The following is a 16,933-nucleotide window of genomic DNA, read 5'->3' as shown; positions in this document are numbered from 1 at the left end:
TCATGTTGAAATTGTATAGAACTTTGATGAAGCCATTGCTAGAATACTGTATGTAGTTCTGGTCGCCACATTATTGGAAGGATGTGATTGCACTAAAGGGAGTGCAGAGGAGATTCACCAGGATGCTGACTGGGATGGAACATTTAAGTTATGAAGAGAGGTTGGATAGGTGTGGTTTGTTTTTGTTGGAACAGAGAATACTGAGGGGTGACCTCATTGAGGTGTATAAGATTATGAAAGACATGGGCAGAGTGGATCAGGAGCAGCTGTTCCCCTTAGTTGAAGGGTCAGTCACTAGGGGACATGGGTTCAAGGTGAGGGGCAGGGGGTTTTGGGGGGGGGGGGGGAGGGGGGGGGGGATGTGAGGAAAAACCTTTTTACCAAGAGGGTGGTAACGGTCTAGAATGTGCTGCCTGGCAGAGGCAGGTTGCCTCACATCCTTTAAAAAGTACCTGCGTGAGCACTTTAGCACATCACAACATTCAGGGCTATGGGTCAAGTACTGGCAGATGGAATTGGGTGGGAGTTTAGGTGTTTCTAATGTCAGTGCGGACTCATGGGCCGAAGGGCCTCTTTTGCACTGTATGATTCTGTTCAATGAAGTTAAAGTAAGGAGCCGAGGAAAAGAATCCAAATTAAAGAGAGAAAGCTGCAGGAAGCAGAATTAAAGCAAAATAAGCTTGCGAGAAGCCAGAAGATCCAAGGAAACAACTGAAGGTCTGTAACTCAATGGGCCTGTGAAGCAGTGGTTATCTGTTGGCATGGCTGAGTTTGAGAGGGAGAATACATGCATTCAAGCTTTGCCTTCTGCGCAGAGATCCATGGGAGAGGAACATCAGAAGGGGAGGTTGAAATCCTGGAGCTGGATCCTTGTTGAAGATGTCGAAGTGAAAGTCTAATTTGGGAGAAGGTTCCAAGGTATGTTGTTCAAGAGCGAAGATTGGAAACCTTTGTGTGAAATGCAAGAGTTCCAGTGAGACAGGATGAGTTGGTGAGCGATCCATAGCATTTGGTTGGGGTGGCATCTGTCACTTGGTTTTGAAGTGTGGTATATCCAACTACATGTTGTTTACTTACTGTGAGCAAGAGAGACTTACGAATCTGTTCGTGTGTGTATATATGGGCGAAAGAGTATTGTGATGTACTTCATATTTTCTTTAAAAGTTCATCAGACAATGTGACTATTCAATAGCCACTTTGTATGTTTCTAAACAAAAGAAAGTTACAATCCATCAGACCTAGTTCTACCCTAGAATCTGATTTGTTCAGTAGTAACACCAGCTAAGGACCACCCAAAAGTTGATCAAAAGCGGAAAATGCAATTAGTAAATGAGCAAGGAACATAAAATAGATTGCAAGAGATTTTTAAAAGAGAATAACTAAAATATTTGGTCTTGGAGGCAGAGACAAGATGTATATCATGGGGGAAGAGAAATTGTGGGGACGTTGAACAACATGTCTGTCTTCATAGTTGAAGGCACCACTTATAGAACAGAAATGGGTAATCTCTAATAAGAGTGAGGAAGTTGATAATTAATGTTAGCAGAGAAAATTCAGGGGACTAAAATCTTGATGGGACTAAAATCTTGACGGAACCCCTCGGATCTGATGGCCATCGTCCTAAGGTTCTTGAGAGGTAACTACAGAGATTATGATGTTGCACAATTCCTTGGCTTCGAGAACATTCTGAGTGGAAATTAACAAATGTAACTCTGCAATTCCAGAAAGAAGGGAAAGAGAAAGCGATTACGACAGATCATGACTTAGTCTGATGTCAGTCATTAAGAACATGCTGAAATCCCTTATGGAAGATCTAAATGTACTTAAAACCAGTTTTACAGAGGTAGGTAAAGAGAAACTAGTGAATATAGTTTACCTGGATTTCCAAAAGATATTTAAACTGTCAATACAGAGGATAAAGGCTCAAGAAATTTGGAGTAATATATTGATAGCAGAGTAGTTCATGAACAGAAAGAAGAGTCGGATAAATGGGACATTTTCAGTTTGGTAAGCTGTGACTTGTGTGCCTCAAGGGCCAATGCTAGGACCTTGCCTATTTACGACCCATATTAATGACTTGGATGAAGAAGCAGAGTAATCTGTCTGAGTTTGCTGATGATGATAGAAAACTAGGTGGGAATGCAACCTGGGAGGAGGACATGCATCTTATGGTCTTGTAGGCTGCAGACATCAGTTAAGCGAGTGGGTAACAAGGTAGCAGATGGAGCATAATCTGGGAAGTGTAGGGTTATTCACTTTGGTGATGAGAATAGAAAAGCAGATTTTTTTAAGGCATAAAACTTGTACAAGGATACCCATCTGAACATTTACAAGGAATGCAGAAAGAGGGCATACAGGTGCAGCAAGCGATTAGGGAGTGAAGTATAAGAATAAGGATGCTGCAATTGTTCAGGGCTTTGGTTGAGACCATATCAGGAGTAGTGTGAAGTTTTGGTCTCCATGTTAAGGAAGGATGTATTTGCATTGGAGTCAAGTGGGATTCAATTGATTAGTTCCTGGAATGAGCACATTGTCTTTTAATGAGAGGCTGAGTAAATTGAACTTGTACCCTCTGGTGTTCAGAAGAATGAGAACTGATTTCATTTTGTTGGGGCTTGATGCAGTTGCACTTGAGGCTCACTCTCACTGAGGGCTCAACAATACTGGGGCACAGTAGTCAATCGCTTAGAACTGAGATGTTGAGAAATTTCTTCACTGAAAGGGTTGTGAATTTTTGGGGTTATCCAGCCCAGAGGGTTGTGCATATTTCATCGATAGACAGATTTTTGACCTGGAGTCCAGGGATAAGGGGAGCAGGCAGGAAAATGGAGTTGAGATCAATAATCAGCCATGATTGTATAGAATGGAAGAGCATGCTTAAGGACTTATGTAGCCTACTCCTATTTCTTATGTTCTATTAGTGCTGTTACTGTTCAGTGAAGTTTAACTTAATATATTTCATGATTTATAAGATTGAATAAGATCTGGTAGAAATGGTCAAGAGCTTCAAGTTTTTAGATGTCCAGATCACCAGCAACCTGTCCTGGTCCCTCCATGCCGACGCTAAAGTTAAGAAAACTCACCAATGCTTCTACTTGGAAGACTAAGGAAACTTGGCATGTCAGCTACGACTCTCTCCAACTTTTACAGATGCACCATAGAAAGCATTATTTCTCGTTGTATCACAGCTTGGTATGGCTCCTGCTCTGTCCAGGACTACGAAGGATCATGAACGAAGCCCAGTCCATCACTCAAACCAGCCTCCCACCCATTGACACTGTCTACACTCCCTGCTGTCTCGGCAAAGCAGCCAGCATAATTAAGGACCCAACACACCCCGCACATATTCTCTTCCACCTTCTTCCGTCAGGAAAAAGTCTGAGGACACGTACCAACTGACGCAAGAACAACTTCTTCCCTGCTACCATCAGATTTTTGAACGGACCTATCTCATATTAAGTTGATCTTTCTCTACATCCTACCTATGACTGTAACGCCACATTCTGCATTCTCCTTTCCTTCTCTATGTATGGTATGCTTTGCATAGTGCACAAGAAACAATACTTTTCACTCTATACTAATAGATGTGACAATAATAAATCAAAGATCTACTGAAAAACTTTGGGAACACGAGTGATTCTTTGTCAAGCGTTATATTGATCTTGAACCTGAGCACTCAATTGTTGCTCAATCCTGAAGCTGAGACAAAGCACTGCTAAAATTCCAAATGAGGCTGTTTTCTCCTCATTGCTTTGGGAAAAAAAATGAATTATCCAATAATTTATCAACCTGTACAATTCAACAAATGGGAATTTGGGTAAGAGTAGACTTTACTTTTATACATTCTAATTCTGGAATTAAGTGGGTAATTCTATTTAAACAGCTCAACAAGTACTGGATTATCTGCCCGTTTTTACTAAAAAATCAAATTAGCAAGATGTAAAACAGGTAGCTGATTCACTTTCATCTTCCACTGGGGTGAGGAGGTTAAAATCACCTCTGTAGTTTTAATTATTGCTGAAAGCATGTAATTTGTTACTCCTTGAGCCAAAGTTTAAAAAAAACACAGGTCACCAGTAAATCTCAGTGTCAAGTGTGCCAAATCTGTGGAGACCAGCGATTTACAAACAAATTAGTAACTTGTTGATTCATAATCTGAATTTAGCAGCACAAAACATGATTCTTCTCAGTGATTCCATGCCACCCATAGAAGAAAGTAACAAACATTATGTTCAAAGTGGCAGGAGAGTAATAATTTGTGCTTAACGTTATTTTGCTTGCTTGCCAAGTTTGCAAATAACTTTGCAGAGACCAACGAAACGATGTGAAAGTAGATTGTGCATTTTGGATAGTGAAAAAATACAGCACCTTGCTCTAATAAATTGGGTATATCCTAGTTGCATTTAGATATTGAAATACCATTGACAGTTAAGAAGTCATTTTTGCTAATTGTTATGCCAACTTGGCTAGAGAAGCAGTTTTCTGATCTTTCCTGAGGGAAATTAAATATTGGTATAATTATCAAACTGTTGCTGATTTCTAAAGTTACCTTATTTCATTGCAGTCTAATGTTCCCTTGCGTTCTGTTACAGTAACTTGTGTACATCTTTCATAACCAATAATTGGATACAATTGGTATTTAGTTTAGAAAAATCATTTTTTTGCTTCCACCTCAAACCGTTTTATATGAGCAATGATATTTTGTAAAACATTATTTTCTTCTCTTCTCCCCTAGGGTGGATATGAACAATATAGATGTATCTGGCTTGCCTGACTGAAGATGATTTTCTTAAAAAGAAGAGCTTCACAAATATGAACAGGTTAACCTGGGTACATAACCAATAAAATCATGTACTTGATTTATGCATATTTCACTCCAAAATAACTTCACTGCTGAAAACAATGGCGTCCTTTCATGTGTGGAAGTTATCCTCTCAAAAATTAGGATTTTTTCTGGTAACATTTGGATTCATATGGGGAATGATGCTTCTGCACTTTACCATCCAACAACGGACCCAACATGAAAGCAGTACTATGCTTCGAGAGCAGATTCTGGATCTCAGTAAACGCTATATCAAAGCATTAGCAGAAGAAAACCAAAATGTTGCTGATGGGCCGTATGTTGGTACGATGACTGCATATGGTAAGTTACTCATTTTAATAGTCTCTAAAATTTCTGCTTATTTTGTGTGTTAGAAAATATTTTCAGTATGTTTAACTTCATAGAATTTTCTTAAATTTTATCTTGCCTATAACAAGTGGTGTGGATTTAACCTTTCCATCACTTAATCCAAGCTGCATTCAAAACGAGAGCAAGGATTCGTGTCTGCAAATCGATGTGATGCCAGTCCTGTGATATTAAGCCATCATACTAACATTCTTAGGTCTTTCTGGCCAGCTTCAGTGTAACCTGAAACTGCAACTTCAGTTCACCATGCCATAATCATGATTTGATTTACTATTGTCACATGTATTGGGATTCAGTGAAAAGTATTGTTTTTTGTGAGCTATACAGACAAAACATGCTGTTCATAGAGTGCATAGGGGAGAAGGGAAGAATCGGGTGCAGAATATAGTGTTGCATATATAGTTAGTGTTTGGGTGAGGAGCAAGATCAGCTTAATATGTGATGGGTCCATTCAAAAGTCTGATAGCAGCAGAGAAGAAGCTGTTCTTGAGTCGGTTGGTACATGTTTTCAGACTTTTGTATCTTTTTCCTGATGGAAGAGAGTTTGTCCAGTGTACATGGGGTCCTTCACTGGTAATATTTCTATAAGAAAACATTCATTTTAATCTTTTATGGTATAAGGCCAGCAATTGTTGCCCATCTGTGACGATACTATGCTTTTAAGAAATGTATTTGCGGCATATTTCCTGTGCAGAACTTTTGAGTAGGTTTTATTTACCAGTGCCACTTTGTCTATAACTGGCAGCCTACATGTTGATACTGTAGAAGCACAGTTTACCCTAATTGCTGGAACGTTTGTTTGGATCTGAGCTAATGCAGCGATGTTAATTGTGTTTTTCCCTAGGGTCAGAGTAGGGTTGATTGACTGAAAAGTTATATGACTGGTGAGGCTTGGCTCGTAGAAAAACACAAGCTTAATTGCTGCTTGGGACCTTTAGAGAGAAGTAGCTCTGTGTCTCTTTCTTTCTCAGGAGGCTGGGACCCACCAGAAAATGTCCTTCTCAGAAGTTTTGCTGTTTGAACATAGATCTTTCTCTCGACGCTGCTGTATGGGAGTCAGAAGACATGTTTCTTTCCTGCATTTCTGTCCTGAGGGGTTAAAAGGCTGTAAAACTAGCATCCAGATGAGCCTATATGATTTGTGCTAACTGATTCGGAAGAGGAATTTATGTCTGTGGGATATTGCTTGAATTGGAACTGTAGAGATAGCTAGCTGTTAAGAATTATCTTGTTTAAATATTTCAATTGATAAAAGTTTTATGCTAATTATTTGTTGTATTTTAACTGTTGTTAAATCAAGTTTGCTTTGATAAAGGTTTACCAGTGGGTTAGTGGAATCACACCTGGAATGAAACACCTTATGCTCGTACTAATGCTAAAATCTAAAAGTTGGGATCTAGGCTAACTTCATAATATACATAGAATATCATAGAAACCCTACAGTGCAGAAACAGGCCATTCGGCCCATCAAGTCTGCACCGACCACAATCCCACCCAGGCCCTACTTCCCATATCCCTATACATTTACCCGCTAATCCCTCTAACCTACGCATCCTGGGACACTAAGGGGCAATTTTAGCATGGCCAATCAACCTAACCCGCACATCTTTGGACTGTGGGAGGAAACCGGAGCACCCGGAGGAAACCCACGCAGACACGAGGAGAATGTGCAAACTCCACACAGACAGTGACCCAAGCCGGGAATCAAACCCAGGTCCCTGGAGCTGTGAAGCAGCAGTGCTAACCACTGTGCTACCGTACCGCCAAACCTTGGAGTTTCTGATCTGGTCCCTAACGCATTTGCCATTGAAGGTGGTGAGTTGTCGCCTTGAATTACTGTAGTCCATGTGTAGCTATACCCATGGTGTTGTTGGAAAAGGAATTAAAGTCTTGTCCAGTTTCTGGTCAACGGTAACCCCCAGGATGTTGTTGGTGGGTGACTCTGTGGTAATGCTATGGAATATCCAGAGGAGTTAGTTAGGTTCTCTCTCATTTGAAGGTGGTCATTGCCCGGGATTTGTGTGGTGTGACTGTTACTTGCCACTTATCAGCCCAGGCCTGAATGTTGCCGAGGTCTTACTGTGTGTTGGTACACACTGCTTTAGTATTGGAGTTGTTGCGAATTATACTGAACATTGTGCAATCATCAGCAAATGTTTCCTCTTCTGACCTTACGATGGAACTGAAAGCAGCTGAACATGGTTTGTCTGAGGACATTACCCTGAAGAACCCCTGCAACAATATCCTGTGACTAAGATGATTGGCCTTCAACAACTGCAGCCATTTTTCTTTTGTGCTTGGTACAACTCCAACCAGTAGCATTTTCCCCAGATTCCCATTGACTTCAGTTTTGTCAGGGCTCCTTGATGCCACACTTAGTCAACTGCTGTCTTGTTGTCAAGAGCAGTTCACTCTCTTTACCACTACCTCACCAGCTTCCTGTAATGTCACTGGACTAGTAATCCAGAAGCCCAGACAAATGCCCTGGTATATGGCTTTGAATTCCATCATGGCAGCTGATCCGGAATTTGAAATAATCTCAGTGATGACAGCCATGAAACCATCATCAATTGTCATTAGAACCCATCTGGTTCACTAATGTCCTATAGGGAAGGAAATCTGCCATTCTTATCCATCTGGTCTACATGTGGCTTCAGACCCACAGCAACATGGTTGTCAACCACCCTCTGAAATGGCCTAAAATGTCGTCAGTTCAAGGGCAATTGGGGATGGACAACAAATGCTGGCCTTGCCAGCAATGTCCACATCCCATGAAAGATTAAAGGAAAATAAAACCTCCCCCTCAAATTTAACTCTTGTTCATATTTAGATGGAATTCAGTGTTAGCATTTTTGGCTAAGGCAATCATTGCTACTGATTCCTTTGAGCTGCAGGGTATTACACAAAGTTTATCACTTAAACACTTGAATGCCAATAATTTGAAGTTTCAGGTTAGATATAAATGTACAGCAAATACCCAACAGGTCTAGTATCATCTCTGGGGAGAAACAATTTATTTCAGGTTTGAAAGGTCATCAAGCTATAGCATTAACTTTATGGGTGTGATTTTACCACATTGCTGTGCCCAACGATCAGCGTGGTGAGCTGGGAAAATAGCATGCTAAAAATCCAACCTAGCTACCTGGCTCCTTGCGAGTGGTGTGAATCGCTTCTTGCCCAGAAAGGGCACAAAGCTTATTAGCATGAGTGGCTGGATTTCAATGTTATTAGAGAGTCCAGATGCTTCCCACCTCACTGGTGAGATGTCACGCTGGTGCAAATCACTACTGGTCTGCACTAGCACAGACCTGATGAGCTGGTAATGCTGCAGGGCTTGAAGGCCATCGAAGCCCCTGGGTGATTGGGGGCACGGTTGGATAATGCCTGCCAGACACCCTGGCAGTGCCTGTGGGGTGAGGCTTGGGTGGGCACAATGACAGGATTGTGTGGTGGGTGGGTGGTGCAGGGTTGGATTGTGAAGGACGGCAGATCAGGGACATGGTGGGGCAGGGTGGGGTGCATTTTGAGGGTCATGCATAATGGGGAGGTGGCATATCGGTCTGCCAGAGGACCCATCGGGAGGGTGAAGGGGGGGGGGGGGGGGCTGGGGAAAGAGAGAGGGTCTGATGTCCATGGGGTTGAGGGGGGTCTCCCAGGCACTGAGATTGGGGCACCCTTCTGCCAGTGCCAAGCTCCCAACTCTCCAAAAAAGCAACTCGAGTGGTTTTTAAAAAATTGCGATGCAGAGCGCACCTGGAAAAACTGATGCGGTTCTCTCTCATTTTCACACCGTGATTTGTTATCTGGAATGCATTGACCTAGGCTTTGGTTGTGATAGAGACACAGATGTGCTCCTGGGAACTTGTGCAAAAATTCTCCTCCAGAACAGTCGATCAACAGCCTGTCATAGTCATACTTGCAAAACAATACCCTACTGCCAATGTCCCAGAGTCCTCCGTCACCATCCCTGGATATGATCTATCCCACCGGCAGAACAGACCAATCGGAGGTGGTGACACATTGGTATACATTCGGGAAGCAGTGACTTGGGAGTCCTCAAAATTGGCTCTGGAGTTTGTGCAGTCTCGTGGCTTTAAGCTTTTAAAGAAGGATATTAAATTTAAGATTTGATATTGCATGCTGAATTATTAGAACCCAAATTACCCCTTTTAAACGGATTTAGTTCCGCAGAGATATAATCATAAAGCAATGACTCAATTGACAAATAATACAAAAGTTTGATTGGGAGCAAAATCAAGAAATACAATCATCAAGCAAAGACTTATAAATCAATTAACTAAAAATGAGAATAGTCCATTCCTAAGGGCAATGTCTCGACCAGTGTCGACTTGCCAGGTTTTAATTTAAATAAAAGTTCGGCAATCAACTATTTCTTGGTGCACTGTCCATAGCAACGCCTCTAACAATCAGTCCACTTTTGCCAGCCAATCAGCACCCTTTTCTGATGCAATTCTGATGCGTGGGTTTCCTCCGGGTGCTCCGGTTTCCTCCCACAGTCCAAAGATGTGCGGGTTAGGTTGATTGGCCAGGTTAAAATTGTCCCTGAGATGCGTAGGTTAGAGGGATTAGCGGGTAAATATGTGGGGGTAGGGCCTGGGTGGGATTGTGGTCGGTGCAGACTCGATGGGCCGAATGGCCTCCTTCTGCACTGTAGGGTTTCTAATATAAATTGTTATTCCCTTTGAGGTTTGGTGTTCTTGCAAATCTGTCCTATTGAGTGCAAGATGAAAAGCTTCGACTTTTTTTTAAGCAACACTTTAAGTTCTATACTCCCAAACAACTAAGAGCTAAAACTTATCAACTAACTAAGAGAAAATAAGGGTAAATTATATTTATGCTTTCAAATGGATGATCAATCCAAAAGAAACAAGACAACAAGCTCAACTAATTGTACCAAGTAACTCTCAGCTGACTCTGAAGAGCACTACATCTTCCTTGGTATACTTGCAAGCAGGGTAACTCGACTGCCTATGCCTAGTACCACAAACAAGTTGGAGAAACCCTCAACTGTCCCCAAATACCTAAACCAATTTTTCCTCACTTGGTGCCATGAAGATAATTTCCTGTCATCCTTTTTTTAATACCCTTAAGGTGTTATAATCCCATTTTAGCCAATATTGTTGGCTGTTGAAAATTGTCAATCAATAGTTGTAAGGGTTAATTTATCGGATCTAGCTAATTGCACACATTGCTTTAAACGTAACACACTGCCTTGCTTGAAGCTGTGCTCCTTACTTATCATGTCACAACCATCATAATGTTATTACAACCATCTGATTCATTAGATCAGAACCTTAGCTGTCACGGTCAATATGTTTCTGATAGGGAGGATCCCAAGAGTTCAGGCTTACCCAGACAGCGATGGCACTTTTACCCCGTCATAGAAATGTTAATGGAAAAATACAGAAATAATGAAATCTGGCTCTTAATGACTCTTGATAATTACTTGTCCTGCAATTGCAGGGTAATTGAGATACTTCCTTCTAATACAGTTAGGTAGCAGCATCAACTTTGTTTTGTTCCCATGTTAGTGCAAATAAAATCCAAAATCCAGGCCAGCATATGTGACCTTGGGTCAAACATAGGCAAGGAAATGCCTGCTGATTACCACCTACACCCTTCCTCAGCTGAAGAATTAGTACTCCTGCATTTTGGACACCATTCAGACAATGCACTGAGGGTAGCACGGTCACAATGTACTCCGAGTGGGTGGTGGGGGAGGTCAGGCGTTTCAATATCGGTCGCCTAAAGTAGCTTGGTAGCTACTGTTGACTGATCTGTCTGAGTCCTGAAGATCATATCTGCCAGTATTGGTGCAACAGGTGGTGAAAGAACCAACAAAAGGGAAAAACCTGCTTGACCTCCAGCCTGTTGATTAACCTGTCGTAGATTCATCTGTCCACGATGGTATGGATAGGAGTGACCACAGCGCAGTCCTTGTGGAGACAAGTTCCATCTTCACACTACCACTGTGATAAGTAAAATAGATTCAGATCTGATGTAGCAGCTCAGAATTGGGCATCGTAAGTGGAGCTATGAGCCATTAATTATACTCCATTTATAATCTCATAGTCTTGTTAAGTTCGTTTTTCGTGAGACTCTTCCATTCCCTGATACAAAGGCAAACACCCACTGTTGTCTGATTTCAAAAGTTCTTTCTTTGTCTTACATATGCAAGCTGGCAAACTTTTGCTACGTAACTTCCACTCAGTGCTGGGAGTCAGTTAGCAAAAGCCCCCTGAATAATGGGACATTCCCCCTTTATGTAGTTTTACAATCCTCATGGTCACATGCGGTCTGATGCAATATAGCTAATCACAAGACCCCCTTCGTTCTAGTCGGGTTAACCATATCTAAGGTCGTAATATGGTTATGTCGAAAGAAAGAGAACTGTTAATGGGTAAGTGGGATTAGTCGCAGGTATCTTAAGCTTGTCATTTACCCAAACTGCTGGTTTAGTCGGTTTTTGCGAAAACTCTTAGTTGCATGCGATCTTAACCCCTTAATATCTCAGTCTGACACATCTTGCACTGCTAGTACCATGAAACCAAGGGACCAACCCTAATTCAATGAGGAGTTTGGGTGAGAATGCCAGGAGCAGCAGAAGGCTGATCTGAAAATGAGATCAGTCTGGTGAAGCTGCAACGCAGTATTACAAACATGCTAAACAGCAGATGCAACATGCTATAGACAGAACTAAGTGATCCTACTGCCAACAGATCAAATCAATGTTCTGTAGTACTGCTACATCAAGTTGTGTATAGGGGTAATTAATCAACAAATTGGAGGAGGAGGCTCTACGAATATTCCATCCTGAATGATGGCAAAACCTGGCACATTAATGCAGAAGTTTGTCTGCAACAATCCTCAGTCTGAAGTGCCAAGTGGATGATCCATTTCAGTCTCCCCCTGAGGTCCAATGGCTTGTGTTGCTGCTTGACTCACTCACATTGTTTCATATTAAGATCTTTGTTTCAAACACAGATGAACGGAGAATGTATTCTGTGCCTATTGGCAATTAATTGCTCATCTAGGCCTTATTTTTGTTAGGATATGATTTTGCATGTTTGGTAGTGTGGATTCTCTCCTAAAATACTTATTCATATTTCCCTCCCACCGTCAATAGCATTATTCTAGCTAAACTGTTAATATCAGTTACTACTGACTCATGTTTTTCTATCCATTGAAGGCTTATTGAACTATTTTGTCACATACTTGACAAATTTATCTTCTACAGTTCAGATTATCTTGGTGTTAGAGAATTAGAGACTCCAACAGACAGACTTTCCTTCCATGCTTGATGGAACTCTGTACAATGATTTGCTTGTGACAAGAGGGTGGCTCATCTTTGAGGGTATTTGGTCACATGATGAATGGATTTAGGGTTGTAGAGAAAGAGGTATATTGTTTTGAAGTTGATAAATGCTGGTTTTGTCACCTTTTTTGGAGGTTTGATCCTTTCATCATTTTTCTGGGCTGCAATTATGGAGCTGTTGAAAGGTAGAAATGCTTAAATTAGACTGCATGTGCATAGCCTATTTTAATATACTTCAGAAAATGCAACCAATAACTGAATGCAGTTTAGTAAAGTCAAACCCATATCTAAAGACTAGAATTTGGTACCCAGAGCATGGAAAATGAGTGTCCCTCGTCTGGTGACCATAAGTTGTTTTCTCATATAGAACAAAACAAAACTTAGTTTTCACTGATACTGATTATTTCTAGTAATGTTTCATGTCAGGATGACCTTTTCATCAGAACACTTCTAATTGATTGCCTCATACGTAGGTATTGAGTATAGACCATGAGCTGAAGAAGATTCGGGTTATAGATCAGAAGAATTTTGCTGAAAGGTTTTACGATACTTGCTCAAGAAATATACCAGTTGGTCTTTTTCTGTTCTATTCCTGCATAATGTCTCCATTTAATCTTTGCTTCCAGAGAAAATATGTTCAACTTTGCTTTTTATTCTCAAACCGGTCTCAGAATTATCCCTGATGATTTTAAGCATTAAGACATTTTTTGAAATTCGAGTTGAGATTATCGCAAATTTGCTACCTTGATTTGAACTGCTGCCAGATTCAACAGTTCACTGGGATTAAGACAATACAACAATGTCATTGTTTTTCAAGATCTTTTGAGCTTGGGGGATGCTAAACATTTCTTTCTTGTAAACGAGTTACTGTAAACAGAAGCTTAAGATTTCCTGCACAATGTGCTGGTTTTTGGACACCAATTACCTGAAGGAAACCACTGCAAAGAAGCAAGTCCTGCCCTCAAAACTGATCATGCTCCCAGGGTGAATTGATTACCATTGATTGGGAGTTTCCACTAATTATTGTTTGCAAACTTTTTTGATGTAGCTCTAAAATGAATTTTGGACACAAGATTGTCAATGTATTTTTTTAATCTATAAAATTGACCAATCCTCCATAAAACCGAAATAGTTTTGTACATATTAAGTATCAGTAATGCAAAATGCATATTTTTGTGCGAACCCTATTCTGATGTGTTAATCGAGCTTCATTTAGTTGTCACTTTTAGTAGGGATTTTAAAAAACTTTAGATGTTGCCTAAGCTAGCTTTATGGTAGATTTATATTTTTAGTGATGCAGAAATTGAACAAAACAGTACAGCACAGGAACATGCCCTTTGGCCTGCCAAGTCTTGTGCCAGCACAGATGCCTTTCTAATCTAATATTTTCTTGCCTCTACTTGGTCCATATCCTTCTATTCCTAGCCTATTCATATATTTATCCAGTTGCCTCTTGAATGTAATAGAATCTGCTTCCAACACCCCCTCCGGCAGTGCGTTCCAGGCATTCAATACCCTCCTGAAAAACCCTCGCATTTTTTTTTTAAACTTACCCCTTCTCACTTTCAACCTATGACTGAGTAATTGCCCCATTGACCCTGGGAAAAAGACTCTGACTATCCACTCTATCCAAGCCTGTCATAATCTTGTAAACCTCTATCAGATCCCCCCTCATCCTCCGCTCCAGTGAAAACAATCCAAGTTTGTTCAAACTTTTTTCATGGTCCATATCCTCCAAACCAGGCAACATACTGGTAAATCTCTTCTGCACCTTTTTTCCAATTCATCAGCATCCTTGGCGACCAGAATTGTACACTATGCTCCAAATGCGGCCTAACCAAAGTCTTATACAGCTGCAACATAATTTTCCAATTCCTATACTCAGTGCTCCAGCCAATAAAGGCCAGCATGCCATACGCCTTCCTGACCACCTTGTCCACCTGAGTTGCCACCTTCCGGGAACTGTGGATCTACATGCTTAGATTCTTCTGTATGTTAATATTTCTAAGGGCTCTACCATTTACTATTTTCTTTCCTTCTGCAGTGGACCTTCTAAATCACATCACCTCTCATTTGGAATGGTTAAATTCCATCTGCCATCTTTTGGCTCGGGTCTCCAGCCGATTTATATCCTGCTGTATCTTCTGACAATTCTCCTCACTATCTGCTACTCTCCCAATTTTTGTATCATCTGCAGATTTACTAATCAGACCACTTGCATTTTCCTCTAAATCATTTATGAATATTACAAACAACAGAGGCCCCAGGACTGATCCTTGAGGAACACCACTTGTCACAGACCTCCAGTTAGAAAAGTACTCTTCCACTGCTACTCTCTGCTTTGAATGCCCAAGCCAGTTTTTCACCTTCTGTATCAGCCTGTCATGAGGAACCTTATCGAGAGTTTTGCTGAAGTGTACATCTACAACATTCATTGCCCTGCCCTAGTCAATTTTTCTTGTCACTTTCTCAAAGAACTCAATCAAGTTTGTTAGACACGACCTCCCCTTCACAAAGCCATGCTGTCTATCACTAATGAGCCTATTCTCTTCCAGATATAATTACATCTTGTCCTTAAGAATCTTCTCCAATAATTTCCCCACCATTAATGTAAGGCTCACAGGTCTGCAATTTCCCGGATTGTCTCTTCTGCCCTTCTTAAATAATGGAACAATTTTAGCTACTCTCCAATCTTTTGGTACCTCACCCATGGCTAAAGAGGATGCAAAGATTTTGGCCAAGGTGTCAGCAATTTCTTCCCTCGCCCCTCTCAGTATTCTGGGATAGACCCTATCTGGCCCTGGGGACTTGTCTACCTTCAATGTTTTTCAAAACCTCCTTCCTTTTTTTTTATCTCAGCATGTCCTAGAATGTCTATACTCCCCATCCACCACATCCTTCTCCTTTGTGAATACTGATGCAAAGTGCTCATTAAGAACCTCATCTGGCTCCACACACACATTCTCTCCAGTGTCCTTGAGTGGACCCACCCTTTCCTTAGCTATCCTCTTCCTTCTTACATAAACATAAAAAGCCTTGGAATGCTCCTTAATCCTGCCTGCCAACGGTATTTCATGGCGCCTTTTAGCCCTCCTAAGTCCAAGTGAGGCAAACCACTTTTCAAAACAGTTCCCATTTGTACCTAAAATAGAAACTGTTCGCAGAATTTTTGACACCAAATCTTGATTTTTTTTTTAGCAGATTTCAGAAATGTCATATTAAAAAGTATAATGGGAAAGACTAGATAAAATGGTCACATCTATTTTAATTTTATTTATTAGTGTCACAAGTAGGCTTACATTAACACTGCAATGAAATTACTGTGACATCCTCTAGTCGCCATACTAAATCTGGCAAACCCTTATTACAAAAGATGTCAAATGAATGATGACTCGGCACATTTGTCTTGGAGTATAATGTCTAAAAAAATGAGTGTCTATGCCATTATGGAGTCCACAACAGAGTAACTTGGTTATTTAATTATTTATCTGTTTTAAATTTCATGGGGCTGACATTTTGTAAAAAGCTGTTTGAATTTATCCACTATTGAGTCTGCAGAGCTAATGCTAAGATTTACCCATACTAGCAGCTTGTGGCTATATAAAATCAATGAGGTTTAAATTTTTATGTGGTCTGTATATGCATTCACATGGCCTAGGAAGACCTAAGCCTGTACACTATTTGTTCAGTGGCATTTCATATTGATTTACAAATATTTTATTGAATATATTCTTAGAATCTAAATATTACAGTACAAAAACCCAAATGTGTCTGTATTTTTCTTCATGAGCCATCTAGTCTTGTCCCAATATGGTTTAACCCCAATCTTTTCAGGCAGTTCTATCTAATTCCTCTTTTAAAATTTTATGAATCCTACTTCAGTCAAGGTTGGTAGCAAAACATTTCACATTCTAATCACCTACTGTAAAGAATTTCTTTTGAATGTTCCCTTTAATTCTTAGACACACAGAATTAGTTGCAATCTTAAATGTCATTTTGTCAAAGAGTGGAAACAATACTCTACTTAGTATTATTTCTTGCCTTCTAGCATCCTCTCAAGCAGGAATTGGAAGGGAGGGAGAATTGCCCTCACCAAGGAAGTGGTATTGAACAAGTTGTTGGATCTTTGGACTGACAAGTCCCCAGGTCCTGATACACTTCATTCTATGGTCTTGAAATAAATGAAATAGTTGATGCGTTGGTTTTATTTTCCAAAACTCCCTGGAGTCTAGGATGGTGCTATTAGATTGGAAAATAGCAACTATAACTCCTTTTATTCAACAAGGGAGGGAGATGGGAAGTGGGAATCTACAGGCCAATTAGTTTAACATCTTGTCATAGGGAAAATGTGAGATTATGATGGCATAGCAGGGCACTTGGAAAAATTCAGGGTAGTTAGGATGGTTTTG

The 16,933-nt window shown here is 40.6% G+C and overlaps 1 protein-coding gene across 5 annotated transcripts in view; it reads left to right on the top strand.

Annotated features, from left to right (window-relative positions):
• Window positions 1–16,933, top strand: part of mgat5 (alpha-1,6-mannosylglycoprotein 6-beta-N-acetylglucosaminyltransferase) — an 89,180-nt gene that overhangs the window by 6,800 nt on the left and 65,447 nt on the right. For 2 of the 5 annotated variants that reach the window (XM_078228135.1, XM_078228134.1), the window contains exons 2-4: window positions 816–918; window positions 1,725–1,843; window positions 4,736–5,143. In XM_078228135.1, the coding sequence (XP_078084261.1) occupies window positions 4,903–5,143 (241 nt within the window). In that variant the 5' untranslated portion in view covers window positions 816–918; window positions 1,725–1,843; window positions 4,736–4,902. The remainder of the gene's footprint in view (window positions 1–815; window positions 919–1,724; window positions 1,844–4,735; window positions 5,144–16,933) is intronic. The other 3 variants (XM_078228131.1, XM_078228132.1, XM_078228133.1) reach the window with 2 other exon arrangements.

This window comes from Mustelus asterias, chromosome 14 (genome assembly GCF_964213995.1).
Source record: "Mustelus asterias chromosome 14, sMusAst1.hap1.1, whole genome shotgun sequence".
Lineage (NCBI taxonomy): Eukaryota > Metazoa > Chordata > Chondrichthyes > Carcharhiniformes > Triakidae > Mustelus > Mustelus asterias.
This window is presented reverse-complemented; position numbering and strand designations above follow the sequence as displayed.